Below are 16,318 nucleotides of genomic sequence, written 5' to 3'. Positions count from 1 at the left end.
GAGTAAATGTTGCTGTGGGTGATAAGTGGCTGTTCTTTGCACATTCTTTCTATAAGAATTGACAAGAGGAAGGCAAAGGTCTTTTGACCCAAAAGCAAAATACTGCAGATGCTGGAAATCTCAGAAAACTCAGCAGGTCATGCACCATCTGTGGAGTGAAACAGAGTTACTGTTTTAGGTCAATGACCATTCATCAGAACAGAAGAAAAATAGAAATGTGATGGGTTTTGAACAAGTGAAAAGGGAGAGGTGAATGTTTAGTTGGTCACCTTTGGAAACCACACCACAAGTTGGTTGAAACCAGACTGTTTCAGAAAACACAAGAATTGAATTTCAAATATTGACTAATCCATTTGATGAAATGATCAGGAATGTGATATAGGACATATTGATAAATAATTTCAGATATAAAAGCAGATATAACTTCACTAAATATCATTCCAAATTAGTTCCAATTATTTTTATTAAAAGCTATCAACCTATAGTTTTGATGACCAGAGAAATCTCTTTTACTGAAAAACAGCATTACTTTTGATTATCTTGTAAATGCGTATTGAACAAATCATCTTTTGAGGATTAGTTAACACTTATACAAGATGTGCAAGTGAGATTTGGTAGTCCTAAAAATTATAATGGAAACCCAGAAATGTGCTGAGAAACTCAAACTGAATGGTGTAGGAGGTAAGACATTTGCCATTCACCTAAGAAGTTGAGTTGGATCTGTCCCAGAGTGCTGGGGTGAATCTCTTTGTAATGGTGCAAGGATCATATGTAAAGAGTTGGTCAGCTGGCACATAATTGGCAAAATCTGGAAAGTCCGATGTGAGAAATGGAATACCATAGAAACATAGAGAAGTTATGGCGCAGAAAGAAGCCATTCAGCCCATCATGCCTGCGCTGGATAAAAAGAAAAACAACTAGCTGCTCATTTTTAATCCCACTTTCCAGCACCTGGTCCGTAGCCTTGTAGGTTACAGCGCTTCATATGTAGATCCAAATACCTTTTAAACTAGTTGAGCTTTTCAGCCTCACCCACCGATTTAGGGAGTGAATTCCAGATGCCCACCACCCTCTGGGTGTAAAGGTTTTTCCTCATGTTCTCTCTAATCCTACCACTCACCTAAAATCTATGCCCCTTGGTAATTGATCCCTTAGCCAAGGGAAACAAGTCTTTCAGTCGACCTTATCTATTGCACTGGTGCAGTTTAGGGTGCTCTTCTTCCAAAGTCAGAAGGAGCATTATTTTGCATCGAACTGTTTATACATTTAAAAATGCCTGCCCAATTCTGCTCAATTCTGCTGAATATGCTCAATTCTGACCCTGTAGATAAAAAGGATTTTGTAACATTTCTCAGACGAGAAGCCCTCACTCTACTGAGCATACAAAAATGATTAATTATGAGTGGTTCAAGTGTATATAAAGATATGTGAACCTATTGGGAGGATTGGTGAATAGTTTCTGTTGCTTCATGGGGAAAAAAAAAACAGCAAAATGTAATATATTATTTGATTTCTTCATTAATTCAACATTTTTGGATCAGTAATTCATGAGTTGTTGTCCTGAGTATCTAATGTACTGATGTTGGAATACTTGCAAAAGGATGCACTGCAGGTGAGATAGCTTAGTGGACTTACAAAGTGGCATGTTTGATGCCCATGATCAGTAGGATGAGTAATATTTCAGCCACTAGATGGCAACAAGTGGTCCACATACAGTACTTGCCACAATGATAGTGAGGCCCATAAAAAGAACTGGAAAGCTAGAAAAAAACCTTTACACAAATCACAGAGTTCTCTACCACAAACCTGAAGCAGAATCTCAATTTTTTTTAAAAAACAGGATTAATTAACTGTTTGAAAAAGAGGAATATTAAAAGTTATTCATGTGGGATCTTGTCAAAGATTTGAACATCAAATAAATACATCACAGAAGTGCTTTTTTTTTTAAAATGTAACATTCTCAAAGATTAGCCAAGCATGATTTTCTCCTAAATTCATGTCAGTTCATATAATGATTTTTGTAATGGTTTCCATGATTAATGTTAATCCAATGGGTGTGCACTTGCCTAGTTGAATTTGTCCCCTTTTTAGGCATGTCTACAAGTAGGTTTCAGTTCTACAGAACTTCAAGTACTCAATGATTATTTTACGACCATAGTAACTGGCTCACAGGATCTGTTAGTTTTTGGTCCTTTAACTTAATCTCTACATTCAAGGCATTTCAAATAAATCTCCATATACTATTGACATAATTCCTACGTTGTATCAAAAGGCTCTGTTAAATCACGAAAATATTTGATCCTATTCACTAGGGGCTACAATGTTGGCAAAGTTTTCTTAGCAGCTCTTAAGTTTTCCTTATATAATTATCTTTATTATAGTTAAGATTACATTAAAATAATGAAAAACACAATCAATTTTAATATACCTTTATTTTATCCCCTTGGTTTATTGGTCAATATAAACATAAATGTTGTAGGAAAAGTTTTACCAACATAGAGTGGCTTAGGGATGAAAAAATCAACAGAAAACAAATCTTAATAAAAACATAATGCAAACACACAAAACAGCGAGAACCTGTGTCTGAGGTCCAAGATTCTCAGTTTTTTTTTATTGCTACTGATGTAAACATACCAAAAGCATCTGTACCAATGTGTCTTTCAGACTAAAGTACCACTGGACACAAACAAGGCTTTGGGGATTCTCACAGCCTTTAGCCTCTGCTTCATTATTTGCCACATGACAGTCATTCAGTCATTTTCAAGCCAAATTGTACCGCACCCATTTCTCCATCGTGGAAAGGAATTTCAGAAACACTTTGGAACAGAATAGGACAACATCACACAAAAACTGGAGCAGATTTACAAAGTTTTTCAAGCTTTGAAATGTTACGTTTTAACAAACCCATTTTTTATCCTTCTCATTAAATCACATTTACAAGGCACGTTTCGTTCAGATTCAATCAGAACTAAATCTCAAAACACATTAAAAAGCATTTTGTAAACATTTCAAAATTTTGCAAGACAATCATTAAATTCAGTATTTAACTTTAATAGATATCCATGCAAAGCCAGCAACTGTTACAAATCTAACACTTTTAAAGTGAAATCTGCAACTTTCCCTTTTCCTGCATTGGGTGTCCATGATTTTGAACTGAATATATCAATGAATAAATTAATTTACTGTATTATAAAATATATTTTCTGTCCAATGATAGAACTTTGCTCTTCCTAATTAGCTAGTTGATGGAGTATAATTACCACTATCAAATGGTTAATTTTTAAACCTTCTAATGTTATCTTAAATAGGAATGTGGCTAAGAGTTTCAATAGTTTACTCAAGCTGTGTATTTAGTTGTGTGCCCTTGCACAAAAACACTGTAATCATTCACTAACAGGTAATGCAATTCTCTTTTCTCCTTAATACTTGCCTGCCTCGTTCAAAGACAAATCTTCCCACTGAAAATAGTACCAAGCAGGATGCAATATACATAGTACTTGACCACCTGTATCTTGTACCCTTTTACTCAGGTACTATATCAAACCTTGAACCATTTTACTGGTAAAACCTGTTACTATGGAAGTAGAGGAAAAAAATCATTCATGCGGTCAACATTTGCAGCACAGGTTGGCTACTTCAAAAACAAAATAAAATGATTGTGCTGTGTATTTTTTAATATTGCACTGACAATTGGGTAGATAACAGCGCCTGTCTATTTAGGAAGAAATATTAAAATCCCACTAATGTTTAATTACACTTTTACAAAACCAATTTCAATAAAACTGGCACATGCTAGAAATACATTCAGGAATTATGAATTTCCCAGCTTCCACTAGAATAAACTTTGAACCCCTGCTGAGAAACACCTTCAATTTGATAAATGAAATTAAATTGAAAAGTAATCTCATTTTGACAATATTCATTAATCTCCTTCTTTGAAAAAGCACCCACATTGTAGCGTTTTGCTTCTCTTCAATTACTAATTAACTGTTGTGTTAATAAGTCAGTGTTGGGAATGGTTTACTTAATCCAGTTCAGTAACACTGAACAATATTCCCCAAACATTTGGACATAGATTGGAAACATAACTTACCCTAACAGTGCAGCTTGCAGTTTTTGACATGCAGCTGCACTTATTAAATTGTAATTTATCCACACTAACTTGTTGACACAACAGGCAATGTATTTTTTGCCTAGAAATCACAGAAACCAATGTGGTGTAATGGTAGAACCAAAGTATGAGTTATAGATAATGACATTTTTCTAGGTGAAAGCACAGGTACAGATGAGTCTCAAAGGAATACTCCAGTATGATATCCAGTAATGGTCTTAACTTGCAAGATATACCCTTTAGCCCAACAACAATTTTAAGCACTTTAAAAAAAATCCAAATCTTATTTTGGGGTTCTGATAAGCACCTCAGTCTTTTTGCATTTCCAAATCTGCTGCAACAAGTGTTAGCAGGTGCTGGCAGCTAAGGCAAACTACAGAAATATTAGACAGGGGTTGCCACTTCTGCATTCACCATAGCAATTTTCTGTCCATTCAGTTTAATTGCCAGAAAATGACAGGCTAATGAACTCAAACTGAATGACCCAGCCCACTGCTTTTAGTGACTAGTTTTAGAAACAGCACAAAACAAGTTTCTGATCAAAACAGACGCGCTGCACTAAATTTAAGAAGTGGATTAACATTTTTTGGAAATAATAGATATTGTAATATTTTAACTTGGCATATTTCTTGATTGCATTTTTATACTAGTTCATAGTGCAGCTTCAGTATTGACTGCTTCTACGACTGGTTCACTGTATTAGTCATTCAGCAAAATCCAGCAATGGAAGCAATTAGAATGGTAATGATGCCATCAGCTTTTTGAAGTTTACAAGAATGAGTCATATGCCAGAAATTCCACTTCCATAAAGTCACTTTTCGACTGAACTTTAAATGTCAAAAAAATTGGATTCAGCAATAATGCAGATCTAGCCCTAAAAAGGGGATGCACCAAAGGGAAGTTTCCACTATCCCACTCCCTTATCCTCCCCCATCCAAGAACAAAAAAATAGAAAAATATAGCTCCAGAATCACGACATCTTGTAAAGAGGAAAATGCGGTAAGTTACAACTATTTACAAATAAATTACAATCTTAACTGTCACTTTCTGCCCCTGTTTCTTATACAATGGATTAACTTCTTTGGGCTGTGATTGAATATACAATTAAATAGGGAATTGGAAAAAAAAATAACAGCAGAAAATAAAGACACAGCATCCACTATGTCTTCACTCAACTGTTAAGCCACTGAAGAATTTGAGGAACCATCCATTGATGAGAGAGTTAAGATGCTCCTGTCATTCGTGCAGTAGGGATCCAGGTCACTCCAACATCTTTAAAAACAAATAAAACACGTTTGACAACCTGATACATAGAGTATGCTGTATTGTGGAAACTGTACAGATTTAAACTTGGGCTAAGAGCTTAACCATACTTTAAAAAAACACTATCTTAATTTCTACATGTCAAGATCCCTAATAAACCAATAGTATTTAGTCAAAATATATACAAATTCAATAATTTGAGCATTAACTTTATTAAAGACAAATTGCACTGTTGTGTTAAAATTTGTAAGGAATTCCTATTAGCTATTAAAATTTTAATACAGATATGGTTAATCAAATAACAGTGCTGTTCAAAACTATTCAGTTTATGCCCCTTTAGCTGGTAGACCATTTTGTTCTGAAATTTTTGAAAAGAAAAATATATTATTTTACAAAATAAATGATTACAAACCACCACTCTGGTCTAAAATACATGAACACTGCAGACATATACTTTGAATGAGGTTGAAACGGCCTCAAAAGCCTTTTAATTCCTGCATGAACGCTTTCAAACTTTAAAGTATTAAGTGATAATGCAAGAACTTAAATTTAACCGCACAACTCAATTTTCTATTTAGGTTGTTAACTAGGTAACTTAATTCATCACATTGGCTGACCTTTTTTAAAATGGTGAAAGCTCGACGAGGACCCATGGGTTAAGACACCATCAAGATTGAAAAGAGGAAAGAAGATGAGATAAATCAAGTTAGGTGATGCTAAAGTTAGATTAAAACCTGCAGGTGTCAGTGAAAGCCAAAAGAGGTAAGGAGGTAAAGCTTTCCAAAGTTGAGGTGCAGAGAAAGAATAAATTGCATTACAGGACCTTTGTGATGACTCTTCATTTCAATACAGAAAAGAAGCATATAGAACGCTTGGGAAGAACATGGAAGTTCAGAGAAACCGTACTTACTAAGGAAATATTAACATAAAGCATGATTGATAAAAGATCATCTGATCTTACAAGCCCACATATTCCAAAGAGCACACACAATCTATATTACCCCATGTGCTACCTGACTGTTTCAATCTGAACAGATAACATTCTGCATAAAAGTTTCAACCCTCAAACAATGAAACAAAACTCCATAATACTTATTCTCTGCTCTATTAAGTTCCAGTCCGAAGCATTACCCCGCTGTTGCCCCCTACAACTCAGGGTCCAAAACATCCTAGAGAGTCTTGGCTTAGTGGTAGCACTTATGAGTCTCTTAAACCCACAATCTAGACTGACACATCAGTGCAGTATTGAGGGACGGTTGCATTGAACTGTCCAAAATGCCTTCTTTTGGATGAGGTGCAAAACTAGAGGGCCCTGCCTGGCAACTTAGATGGGTGCAAAAATCCCTTGACATTTTTGAAGAGCTAGGGAATTTACCCCTCAATCACCTCACTGCTATTTTTGCAACTTTGCTGAAGGCAAATTGGCTTCCATGTTTCCTAAAACGCTTCACTGGGTTGAAATGCTTCGGCATATCTTGAGGATGTAAAAAGTTTGTACAAAAATGCAAGCCCTTTGCTTCTTTATTCAGTCAATTCTATCTGCATTTATCCCAATACCTCTAATCCCAAAACAGACTATGAAAGTTCAGTTAGATTGAGAAAAATTAAAAGCAATTTATATTGTTAAAATAATGTGGAATATCCATTGGTCCCTGCATTGAGAATGTAATCAAAGTACTGCCATAAAATAAAAAGCCAGAATTTTCCTTTTGCTGTGTATTTTCGGTCTCCAAACATTCTAATGGGACAAACCACAGCTAATTTACAAAATAGAAAATTGATATCAGAAAATGTTTTAAAATTTTTAAAAATTTTGACTACTTGACTGCTTTAAAAAGTAATTCCTGTCAAAATTCTAATGTTTTTACACTTGTAAATTTACTTTGAGGACAAAGTCTGATTATTTTGAAAACCCATGCGCATATAGTAGAATTATCATTTTAGCATAAGAATAACTTAAATAACCTATTACAATTTTATGAGGATGAAACTTGAATGGAAATGGGTGAATGTTTAATTAATAATTGATTAAATCATTTAACAGATCTGATTCTCAATCACTGTGATAATAAAAATGGTGATGCACAATTACAGTACCAGCAGACACTTCATTACCTAAACTACTTCTTTAGCCCAAGTTAACCAGTAAGAATATCGGACTGCTTTTGAAAAGTTGACGAAGCATAGTGCGATATTCTTTTTAATGTAAGGGCAGGGCAAATAAATTTATTCTCATGTAGATTTGGCTCAGTAACTTGTTTGTCCTGAATTTTCCCCCAAAAGTTCATTCAGAGCTTGTCATTTTAGAAAAGGAAAACATGGTACTTGGATTGTGAACTGCCGTCATATCACTTTGCTGGATAACCAAAATCAGTGTAATTGAGGAGCCTTTCAAAAGCGTTTGGGTGATTTGTAACCAGCAACTCAGGAAAAGTGAAAGAGTGAACGAATGCACAGACACCACAGATAAATTCTTTGCAGAAATTTACCACACAAATAGAGAGCTTGAGAATGCTTCAAGAATTAGAAAAGATATAGTGGGGAAATACCCACAAAGCTATTAGTTGTTAATAACTATTCAGTAGCAGAGGGAAGCAAGCTCAGCATAAAACTGAAGGTCCACGACACTGCAAAGAACAGAATTTGAAAGTCCAAATTTGACAAAAGAAATACGACTTCTGATCATTTAGACAAAGTAAAGAATGACAGGAAATTCTCACTTACACCCAACACAAAGAACAGACAATACAAAGTACATTGATAAAACAAAATTTCAGTTTTCTTTACCTTACTGCTGGGACCAACCTCCCCCTCCTAAATCCCAATGCAAACTTACTGTTTGTCCGACATTTTTAAATGTTTTTGAAACAGGATCACTCTTTAGTTTTATTAGGACACACCTACTGCTGTTCTACACATCAACAGCAGCAGGGTCCTCATGTTCGAGTTTGTAAGGGAAATGCTTGCAGCACAGTCTATTTAGAGAAATTCCACACCTGTTGACTCGCAAGGGGTTGCATCTTCCCATTATTTGATCTAGTATTCTTCTAAGAGGCGAACATGCTGTTTCTCCTCTTGAGTAACAGCAAATCGATTCCATACAGGTGATGCCAGAATTGGCGTCCATGAGCTGCAGGGCAAAAGAAGAAAGAAACATTTATTTGCAAGGAATACAGTATGCAATGACATATAAAATGCTTTATATACAAATGTAATGAAAAAATTAAGGTATCACTATTTTACTATGTACATTTACTCTGGACATAATTGTTGGTACATTGCAAAATATCATTTGAATTTGTATTGAAATTTAACTTAATAAAATTGACAAAAAGCTAGAATCTTTTAAGAACTGGACTCTTCAAATCTCAGTTTTAACTATTATTCAAAGTCTGATGATCAGTTAGGTGAACCTCCTGGTTCTGAGCTGGACTGTGATAAGACATCTTGTTGGTTGGGGATGGAAGAAACATAATGGAAAATTAAAAGGCTGAAGATGAGAAACCATCAACAGAATGGTCCATTTCACTCTATAAAAGGGTATTACATATAGAAAAGCATAAACAATAGAATAGCTCTTCTTCTGAGTAAAGGAAGTGAAATAAAAACATTTGGATAAAACAAGGACCTATGATGAAACTTATACACCCTACAACATTTACAAATGCACATCTTTCATCGTACAATTCACAATGCATTATGCGCAAGGCAGATATGCAAAAAAAAAAATTATTCATTAGAAATATTAACCAGCATGTGAGTAACTCAATCAACAGATACTACGACAAGTATTTTGCCAAATCTGATGTGATCAACTTGAAGCACATACCAGTAAATTACTAACTTTAAAAACAAACATCCAATAATTCAAAACAGCTTGTGTATTCTTTACCAAGAAGCCACATTCCACCTGTTAATTGGGGAGAAGAAATTAACCTCTTTGACCAAACCTTTGGTTGAACATCTCTACATGGCTTGATGTTAAATTGTGTCTAACAGTCCAGTCTTGATGTTTTATGACATTAAAAGTCCTATACAAGATGCTGTTGACTCCTTCAATTAGATCATAGTCTAGGAAAAAATTCTAAGTGGGTATACCGAGATACATCTGGAAACCGAGAGCTCATTAAAAGACTATGTCACTCTTGCAGAAGATCTCAGGATTCTCTTGCACTAAAAGATTATAAGACCTATTGTTGTATCAATCAATCAATTTGAGTATTGTGTCAATTCAGCAGCACGTTTACTTGGGCTCTGTCCCTGCTCAAAACATCTGATAGTTTCACATCTGAAGTACTGAGTTGAAGGTATTAGAATATTCTAATAGAGCCGTAACAACAAACCTACACTGCAACTCCTTCTTCTCTGTAGATGATTTAAAATTTACCGCATCATAATTCTATCCAACCCGGTTAAAGAAAAGGAGTGCAGTATATTTTAGTTGCTTTTTGTAAGCAGATGTCAAGCTGCAAACTTATTGATGTTGATAAAATTGAGGCAACATTGGGCCAGATTCTATGTGAAAAAAGAGCGGCCCAAAGTGCTCACCTTTATTAATCAGTAAACTGGTCAACAACTTCCAGTGATTGCATTTGTGCAGTTAAACGTGTGTGCCATCTACAAGATGCACTGCAGCAACTCACCAGGGCTCCTTCGACTGCACCTTCCAAACCCATGACCTCTACCAGCTAGAAAGACAAAGGCAGCAGATGCATGGGAACATCAACACCTTCAAGTTCCCCATCAGTCCTCTCAACATCCTGACTTGGAAACATATCACCGTTTCATCACTGTCGCTGGGTCAAAGTCCTAGAACTCCCTCCCAAATAGCATTGTGGGTATACCTACACTAAATGGACTGCAGCAGTTCAAGGCGGCAGCTCACCACCACCTTTTCAATGGCAATTGGGGATGGGTAATAAAAATGCTGGTCTAGCCAGTGACGCCCACGTCCCATGAAAGAATAAAAAAAAAAGAGCAAATCAGGAAGTTACTATCCAAAATGTCCCATTGTCGGAGATGTCCACTGAAACACATGGACAACATAAAGTTGTTACACTTATCTCACACGTAAGCACTAAACTTGTCAGAAAAATTTGGGATTGTTCATTCCAGGTAAATGCCCTTCTAATGGTGTAGCAATTCTTAAATTGAGTCAGAGATTTTTCCTGTTGGTGCGTGGTATTGAAATCAACTACTGAATGAATATTCATGTTTATCACCTTTCAAAATAAAAATTGATTTATAATTGTCTCTATCAGTGCACAAGCCTTAAACATGACTGGACAATCTGTTTTGGTCAGTACTTTGGCTGAAGGAATCGTTCAGGAAATCCAATGTTTTAGCTTCTTCGCTGACACCCTATTCTTTGTTCTGAGAAAGTACACAAATATTATTGAGTCAATTTTGAGCCATTTCATGTTTAGGCTTCCTGCTGGAATTGATCGGGATCAACAAACAACTTCAAGGTGAGGAAGTGCCAAAGTCAGTGCTCACAAAGCATGGAAACTGGTTACTTACCAGTAAGCAGCCTGAATTGACAATGTTCACCACAACAGCAAAGTACTGAGGATGCTGGAAATCTGAACTGTAAACAGAAAATGCTGGAAAACCTCAGCAGAGGAACAGTGTTGATATTTCAGGCTGGCAATCTTCATCAGAACTGGGAAAAATTAGAAATGTAATAAGTTTTAAGCAGGTGAAATGGGGGATGGTGAAACAGGGTGGAGGAATTGCTGGATCTGGTGCTGGGGAATGAAGTGGGCTAATTGGACCAAGTGCCTTTGGAAGAACACTTGGGTAACAGCGATCATCGTATCATAAGGTTTAGATTAGTGATACAGAAGAGCAAGGGACATTCTACAGTAAAACTCTGAAATTGGAAGAGGGTTAACTTCAATGTAATGAGAAGAGATCTAGCCTGGGTAAAACAGAAATGAAGTTTGACAGAAAAAAATGTAATGGAACAATAGGTGATTGTCTAGGCAACCAGAGGCAGGGCCCCTTGGATGACAAGGGGGATGAAACAATAAAAAGATGATGCATGTCAATGTATTCTTCAAGCAAGAACCAGGCCAAGCTGACACAGGAAGTAAAGAGGAAAATAAGACTGGCAGAGAGAAAATATGAAGAGAGAACGGCAGTTAACATAAAAGAGAACCCAAAAATCTTTTACTGGCATGAAAGTAGTAAACAGAAAGTAAGAGATTGGGCATTAGAGACAAAGGGATGATTATATGCTTAGAGGCACACGGCAAGGCTAGAATACCATGAGAACTTTGTGTTGGTGTTAACTAAGGAAAAGGATGCTGACAAAATATTGGTGAAAGATGAGTTGGTAGGAGGTAATGGATGGGGTAAAAATTGATTGGAAGAACATGCTGGAAAAGCTGGATATGCTAGGTATAGAGAGTGGATATGTAGCCTTATTCAGATAGCTTGCGTCCTAGGCTGCTAAAGGAGGTGGGAGTAGAGATAGTGGAAGGGCTTGCCTTAATCTTCCAATCTTCTCTAGAAATGGGGGAGGGGGTGTTGGGGGAATTGTCAGAGGCCTTGAGAGTGACAAACGTGATATCCTTATTCAAGAAAGGATGTAAGGTCATTCCTGGTAACTACCGGGGTTGGTCACTTCAACATCAGTGATGGGTAAGGTTTTAGAAACAATAGTCAGAGGCAAAAAGTCAACAAGCACTTGGAGAAGTTTGAGTTAATTAAGGATAGCCAGCACAGACGTGGAAAAGGCAGATCATGCTTGACTAATCTAATTGAATTTTTGACGAAGTAATAGAGAAAGTTGATGAAGGGAATGCAATGGAAGTTGTCTCCATGGATTTTAAGAAAGCATTTGACAATGTACCACATAAAAGGCTGGCTAATCATATTAAGATTCGTGGAATAGGAGGGTCAGTGCCAGCTTGGATAAAAAAATTGGTTTGAGTATAGAAAACAATAAGTTATGGTAAATAGCTTTTCAGTTTTTCAGACTGGAGGATGCGGGATATAGATAGGTTAGCTGAATGGGCAGACAAGTGGCAGATAGAATTTAATAAATAGGGAAGTATGAAGTGATGCATTTCAGCAAAGCATATGGGAAGTTGGATATCATAAGTAGAGATGTTGAGTAGTATTGCATTAAGTTGTAGTCACAAGACTTTGGGAAGGTGTGAAGGTCCTTGAGAGGGTGGAGAGGAGATATACCAGAATGGTTCCAGGGATGAGAGATTTTAGCTACAAGGTTAGGCTGAAGAAGCTGAAGTTAGACTCCTTTACTTTAAGGAGAAGAGGAGGAGCTTTGATAGAGGTGTACATTATTGTGACAGGTTTAGATAAGGTCGACAAAGAAAAATGGTTTATTTAAGGTATTAGGCAAGAAATAGCAGGAGGATGAGGAAGAATTTTTTTTTTAAACACAGCACACAGTAATAACCTGGAACTCACTGCCCATGAGGTGGGTGAAAACGATGAATGATTTGGATGGGCACTTAAATAAACTTACAGGGCCATGGGGATGGAAGGGGGGAAAGGAACTGATTGGATTGCTCTATAGGGACCTGGCATAGACTTGATTGGCCAAATGGCCTCCTGTGCCGTAATTACTCTATAAGAAGAACAAAAGGTCATCAATAGAAGGGAAGACAGGAGAGATTAAATGACAAAAGAGTTAGTCATGCTGGGCCAAAGGGAGTGGTAATGGGGCAAGAAAAAACAAAAACAAAAGATGAGCAAGATGATGAATAACTGCTGCCTGAAAGCAAAACAAGAGAAAAACAAGGGTAACACTGAAACATGCAAAGAAAAGGAAACAAAATAGAGGCAAGAGATTACAATCTGAAATTGTTGAACTCAATGTTGAGTCCGGAAGGCTTTAAAGTGTCTAATCTAAATATAAGGTGCTGAGCCTCAAGCTTACATTAAGCTTCACTGGAACATTGCAGTAGGACAGAGAAGTCAATGTGAGAGGAACATAGGAGGATTAAAATGACAGACAACTGGTGGCTTGTGGTCATGCTTGCAGACTGAATGGAGGTGTTCTACAAAGCAGTCACCCAATCTGCATTTGGTTGGTCTCTCCAATATAGAGCAGACTGCTTGTAAGCAGTAAATACAGCATAATAAATTGAAAGAAGCACATGTAAATAGCTGTTTCACCTGGAGGAGTGTTTGGAATCTTGGATGGTGGGGAGAGAGGAGTTGCATCTCCTGTGCTTGCATGGAAAGGTGACATAAGAAAGGGAAGGGGCGTTGGGATGATTGAGGAATGGACCAGGACATCATGGAGGGATTAGTCTTTTGAAATGCTGAAAGGGGAGGGGAAGATATGTTTGGTGGTAGCATCTCGCTAGAGGTGGTGGAGAATGATCCACTGAACATGGTGGCTGGTGGGGTAGAAGATGAGGACAGGGGGAACCCCCATGATGGTTTCTCCCAGGGAGTGGAAGGGGTGAGAGCAGAAGTGCATAAAGTGGAATGGGCAGTCCAGGGCCCTGTCAAACATGCAGGTAGCTATCGTCGGGTGAGGTAAAGGAAAATATCAGAGGGGCTTGTATGAAAGGTTACATCATCAGAATAGATGTGATGGAGATGGAGAAACTGGGAGAATGGAATGGGATCCGTACAGGAAGCAGGCTATGAGGAAGTGTAGTCCAAGGAGTCAGTAGCCTTATAGTCAAAATTTGTGGATAGCCTATCCCTAGAAATGGAAAGAGAGAAGTTGAGGAAGGGTAGAGAAGAGTCAGAGACAGACCATGTGAAACTGAGATAAGGGTGGAAACTGGATGGCATTTTCCAGTTCAGGGGATGGCATGGATAGAGTCATCAGCATACCGGAAAAAGAGATGAGGGAGGGGGCTTTGAGAAGAACTGGAACAAGGATGTTCTACTTGTCTGGCAAAAAGGTGGGCATAGCTAGGCCCCATGTCAATACCCATAGCTTTTATTTGGAGGAAGTGAGCTGAGCTAAAGGAGAAGTTGATAAATGTGATAATGAGTTCAGCCAAGCACAGTAGGATGATGGAGGATGGGAACTGGTAGGACCTTCATTCAAGGAAAAAGTGCAGAGCCCCAAGACTGACCTGGATGGAAGTGTCGAGGAATTAGATGTCCATGGTGAAAAGGAGATGGTTAGGTCCTGGAAATTGGAAACTGTTAAAGTGACAGAGGGGATTGGGAGAGTCACGGTTATAGGTGGGAAGAGACTGGATGAGGAGAGAAGAAATAGAGTCAAGGTAGGAAGCAATCAGTTCAGTAGGGCAGGAGCTGAAATGATTGGTCTACGAGGGCAGTCCTGTTTGTGGATCTTGGGAAGGAGGTAGAAGTGGATTCTTTGGGGTTGGAGGACTATAAGGTTAGAGGCTGTGGGGAGAAGATCTACATAGGAGACAAAGTTAGTGATAGTTCTGAAGACAAATTCTTGATGTTTGGTTTTGGTGTCATGGTCCAAGAGGAGGGAGTGTCGGAAGTTTGCATTTAGCCTCTGCTAGGTAGAGGTCAGTACACCAGACAACAACTGTACCACCCATGTTGCTGGCATGATGATGATGTTAGGGTTGGACCCGAGTAAAAGTGTAGCAAGGCCAGAGGGAGAGAGGTTTGAGTGAGCAGCAGAAGCAGAGAAATCGAGGTAGCTGATGCCAAGCTGGTAGTTCTCAAAAGGTCAAGCAAGGCTGAAAGACCAGAGGGAGGGATCCAGGTGGATGGAGAATACTGGAGATAGGTAAAAGGGTCCACTGTGCGGGTGGAGGACTCCTGGCCAAAGAAATGGGCGGAAGGAGAGGCAAAATAAGGCAACAGAAGGAGAGCTCAGCATTATACCGAGCTTGAAATTAATTGAGATAGGGGCATAAGGGGATGAAGCTAAGGTGTTTGCTAAGGCAGAGGGTGTTCAAACAGAGGGGGTTAGGTCAGAGGGTCTTGTGAATACACAGGAGGTGGTAAAATTAGAAGCGGGAATGGGGTCAGAGGGAAATGAAGGGGAAGATAGATCTGGAGAGGCATTGGTACCCATGAGTTGTTGGAGTTTGCGCTCCTTCACACCTATTATTTATTTATTTGTTAAGGCATCAGATGAAGTGAAGGATGAAATGAAACTGCAAACCAGGATACTTGAAGATGGTGTGATTTGGGGCTGCTGAAGAGAGAGGTCAAGGGTGTGCATGTTGCATGTGCAGTAGGCACATGGTCAGTGCAATGTTGGATTCTATATCTGACCTGGGAGTAGAAAAATGCTTTGTTGTCACAAGCTGAACCAAAAGTGTAGATTTGTGCCAAGAGAAATCAAACACCAACATCCTTGCAGTTGAAGTAATGCCCCATATGAAATGTTAGCAATATCTTATTTTTATGAGGATTAAAGTGCCAAAAAGTATTTAGGGATACTTTTTAAAAAAATCAGTTTGCCAATTTTTGTGAAAATTTTAGAAATAAATATAAAGTGGTATCACTGGCATTTGTTTACCTTTTTTTATTGAACATAATGAAGGAAAACATGGCCTTAATTTTGATGATGACCTGCCCAGATTTGGTCACTCTATTTAAGACATAAGGGCTGTCTGGTTGATTAAACAGGCAGTGAGGATGAACTATTGAAATTACCTCAGTAGAAAGAGAAAGTATTGAGAAGTTTAACATCTTTGATAGTGGTAAATTGCAGGGCCCGGATGAATTGATTCCCAAGTTGTTAAGAAAAGCGAGAGAGGAAATAGCAGAGGATCTGATCATCATTTTCCAATGTTCTCTGGCTACAGGAGTGGCGTTGAAGGCCTGCTAACATTGTACCGTTGTATAAAAAGGGAGGAATGTAGGCTAGTCAGCCTAATCTTAATGGGTAAATTATTGGAAAACTTTGAGTATTAAATTTTCATTTAGAAAGGAGCAGATTAATCAGGGACAGTCAGTGAGGATCTGCTAAGGAAAGTCACGGCCAACTAACTTGAAATCTTTGAGGAG

The 16,318-nt window shown here is 37.9% G+C and overlaps 1 protein-coding gene across 3 annotated transcripts in view; it reads right to left on the bottom strand.

Moving 5' to 3' along the window:
• Positions 1-2,413: 2,413 nt before the first annotated feature.
• atp11b (ATPase phospholipid transporting 11B (putative)) overlaps positions 2,414-16,318 on the bottom strand; it is a 190,144-nt gene continuing 176,239 nt past the window's right edge. For 2 of the 3 annotated variants that reach the window (XM_041217012.1, XM_041217005.1), the window contains 2 exons: positions 8,371-8,504; positions 2,414-5,383 (listed from right to left, as the gene is read on the bottom strand). In XM_041217012.1, the coding sequence (XP_041072946.1) occupies positions 8,411-8,504 (94 nt within the window). In that variant the 3' untranslated portion in view covers positions 2,414-5,383; positions 8,371-8,410. Of the gene's footprint in view, positions 5,384-8,369; positions 8,505-16,318 lie in introns of those variants that run through there. The other variant, XM_041217020.1, reaches the window with a different exon arrangement.

Source organism: Carcharodon carcharias, chromosome 2 (assembly GCF_017639515.1).
Source record: "Carcharodon carcharias isolate sCarCar2 chromosome 2, sCarCar2.pri, whole genome shotgun sequence".
Classification (NCBI taxonomy): Eukaryota; Metazoa; Chordata; class Chondrichthyes; order Lamniformes; family Lamnidae; genus Carcharodon; species Carcharodon carcharias.
This window is presented reverse-complemented; position numbering and strand designations above follow the sequence as displayed.